The sequence below is a fragment of the Plasmodium reichenowi genome, chromosome 11 (assembly GCF_001601855.1).
Source record: "Plasmodium reichenowi strain SY57 chromosome 11, whole genome shotgun sequence".
Lineage (NCBI taxonomy): Eukaryota > Apicomplexa > Aconoidasida > Haemosporida > Plasmodiidae > Plasmodium > Plasmodium reichenowi.
Window position 1 is genome coordinate 522129 of NC_033656.1, and position 2351 is coordinate 524479.

Below are 2351 nucleotides of genomic sequence, written 5' to 3' on the forward strand. Positions count from 1 at the left end.
AAAAAAAAAAAAAAAAAAAAAAAAAAAAAAAAAAAAAAAAAAAAAAAAAAAAAACAAGAAACAGTATAATACAATATAGTATAATATAATAAAAAAATTAATAATAAATAAATAAATATTAGATAATATGAAATACAATAAAAAATTAAAACATAATTATAAATAGAGTTAATAATTTTTGTATAATATAAAGTATAATTATATAAAACAAACTATATGAAAAAATATATGTATATAAGACAAATGTTATAATAATATATTTTTTAATTTTATTATAGGGTGATTGACGGCATGGATGTTCTATCTGTTCTTGAGAATGGTACGTTTTGAAAAAAAAAAAAAAATTTATATATTTATACATATATATATATATATATATATATATATATTATGAATAGATTATATTTATTGTTACGTTTGCATATTTTAAAGCCTTCCTTTTCATCCCATTTTTATCTTCATTTTATTTTATTTTTTTTTTTTCTCTTTTAGAACCAGTGGGAGAAAAAAGTAGGCCAATTAAAGATATTATAATTGAGACCATAACTATTCATGCTAACCCTATAGCCGAGGAGGAATCAGTGGACAATTAACACAATCATATAAATATATATATATATATATATATATTTTTAATTTTTTATTCGTTCCATATATATATATATATATATATATTTTTTTTTTTTTTTTTCTATAACTCGTCCATGTCCATGATAACCTTGTTTTTCTTTGGATCTACGTTATAATTTCTTTTTTTTTTTGTTATATTAGTGTAAGCTTTATTGTGAAATAATGACGAAATGCGCAGATCATATCCTACATTAAATGAATCTAATAAAATAATTGATATAAAAAATAATAATAAGAAATATATTATGAATCTTCCAAATTTCCTTAAATATCTAAACATAAATGAATTGATATGTAAAGTACTAATTGTATAATCTGCTCCAGCTGATAAAAGATAATTATCATCTTTAATAAAACACATTGCTGTTATGGGTAATTCATGTTTCTTATAATGGGCTAAGAGATAAAATTTCGAATTATATATTTTTAAAGCTCCTGTACTAAATCCTAAAGCTATAAATTTTTGATTCGTACTAACAGCAATATTACAACATGGTCTATCATTAATCCATATAAATTTGTCTTTTGTAAAAGTAAACTTTTCTTTCTTATCATTATAATATACTTTCCATATTATTAAATAGCTAGATCCTCTAGGTGTATATGCAGTTGTTAATAATGTATATGTAAAATCTTTAAAACTATTAGAATGATTCAAAAATTTACAACAACGGAAATTTAATTTATCATTTTTATTTTGAGGACTTTTCATTTGTTCTGTGTGTAAATTCACAAAGCTATTTGTATCCCATATTTTTAAAGAATGATCAGAAGAACATGTACATACAATTTTTTCATCAAACGATATATCACAATCTTTTATGCTATCATCATGACCTACGAAATCACCTAGATGTTCCACAGATTTATTTTTATCTAAATATAAATTATTGTTTACAGCAATGTAATTATCATCATGTGTTTTATTATCATTGTCTTTTTTGTTATCCTCATTTGTTTTATTATCATTATCTTTTTTGTTATCCTCATTTGTTTTATTATCATCCCCTTTTTTGTTATCTTCATTTGTTTTATTATCATTCCCTTTTTTGTTATCACCCTTAATGTCACTCTTAATGTCATCTTTATTTTCCTTTTCCCGTTTTACAAAATTCAACTTCCACAACCTTAATGTCTTATCTTCCCCTCCTGTTAATATTAAATCATCTTTGCTAGAAAACTTTACAACAACTTGTCTTGCATTCCTTTCATTGAAGTCCGTAACAAAGGTTAATAAAATATTAGGACCAGTTTCTTCATTTATTTCAAATAAAATACATTCGTTTTTTACAGAACCTAACCATATATTATATTTTTCTACATAAATTATAGAATCAACAACACCTCTTTGTTCAGTTGTGGACCATACTACTTCTAACTTTTTCTCTTTCTCATTAAATATATTAATATCTAACATATCTTCGATGCCATAATTCTTCCCACCTCCACCACCAGACGTTACCACATAATCTTTATTGGATCCTATACCGTATATAGGATAATTTAAATAGGAAACTTTCATTTCATTCATTTTCTTCTTTTTATAAATAACAAAAAAAAAAAAAAAAAAAAAAAAAAAAAAAAAAAAAAATTAAATGCTAATTTTTTGCATTATTCTTTACAGAATATAGGAATATATAGATACATATAAATAAGTATACAAGTTAAACTCAAATAATATATACTTATAATTAACAATAGTATCTATATTTTTTGTTCCA

General features: G+C 22.1%; 2 protein-coding genes across 2 annotated transcripts in view; one reads left to right on the forward strand and one right to left on the reverse strand.

The window, feature by feature from the left end:
• Nucleotides 1-593, forward strand: part of PRSY57_1114700 (peptidyl-prolyl cis-trans isomerase) — a gene marked incomplete at both ends in the record, with an annotated part of 1884 nt that extends 1291 nt beyond the window's left edge. The window contains 2 exons of the mRNA XM_012908111.2: nt 279-319; nt 493-593. Coding sequence (XP_012763565.1) covers nt 279-319; nt 493-593 — 142 coding nt within the window. The remainder of the gene's footprint in view (nt 1-278; nt 320-492) is intronic.
• Nucleotides 594-691: 98 nt separating this feature from the next.
• PRSY57_1114800 (guanine nucleotide-exchange factor SEC12, putative) lies at nt 692-2161 on the reverse strand (the record flags this gene model as incomplete). Its single annotated transcript, XM_012908112.2, has 1 exon — nt 692-2161. The coding sequence occupies one exon, from the start codon at nt 2159-2161 to the stop codon at nt 692-694; it is 1470 nt and encodes a 489-aa protein (XP_012763566.2).
• Between the last annotated feature and the right edge of the window lie 190 nt (nt 2162-2351).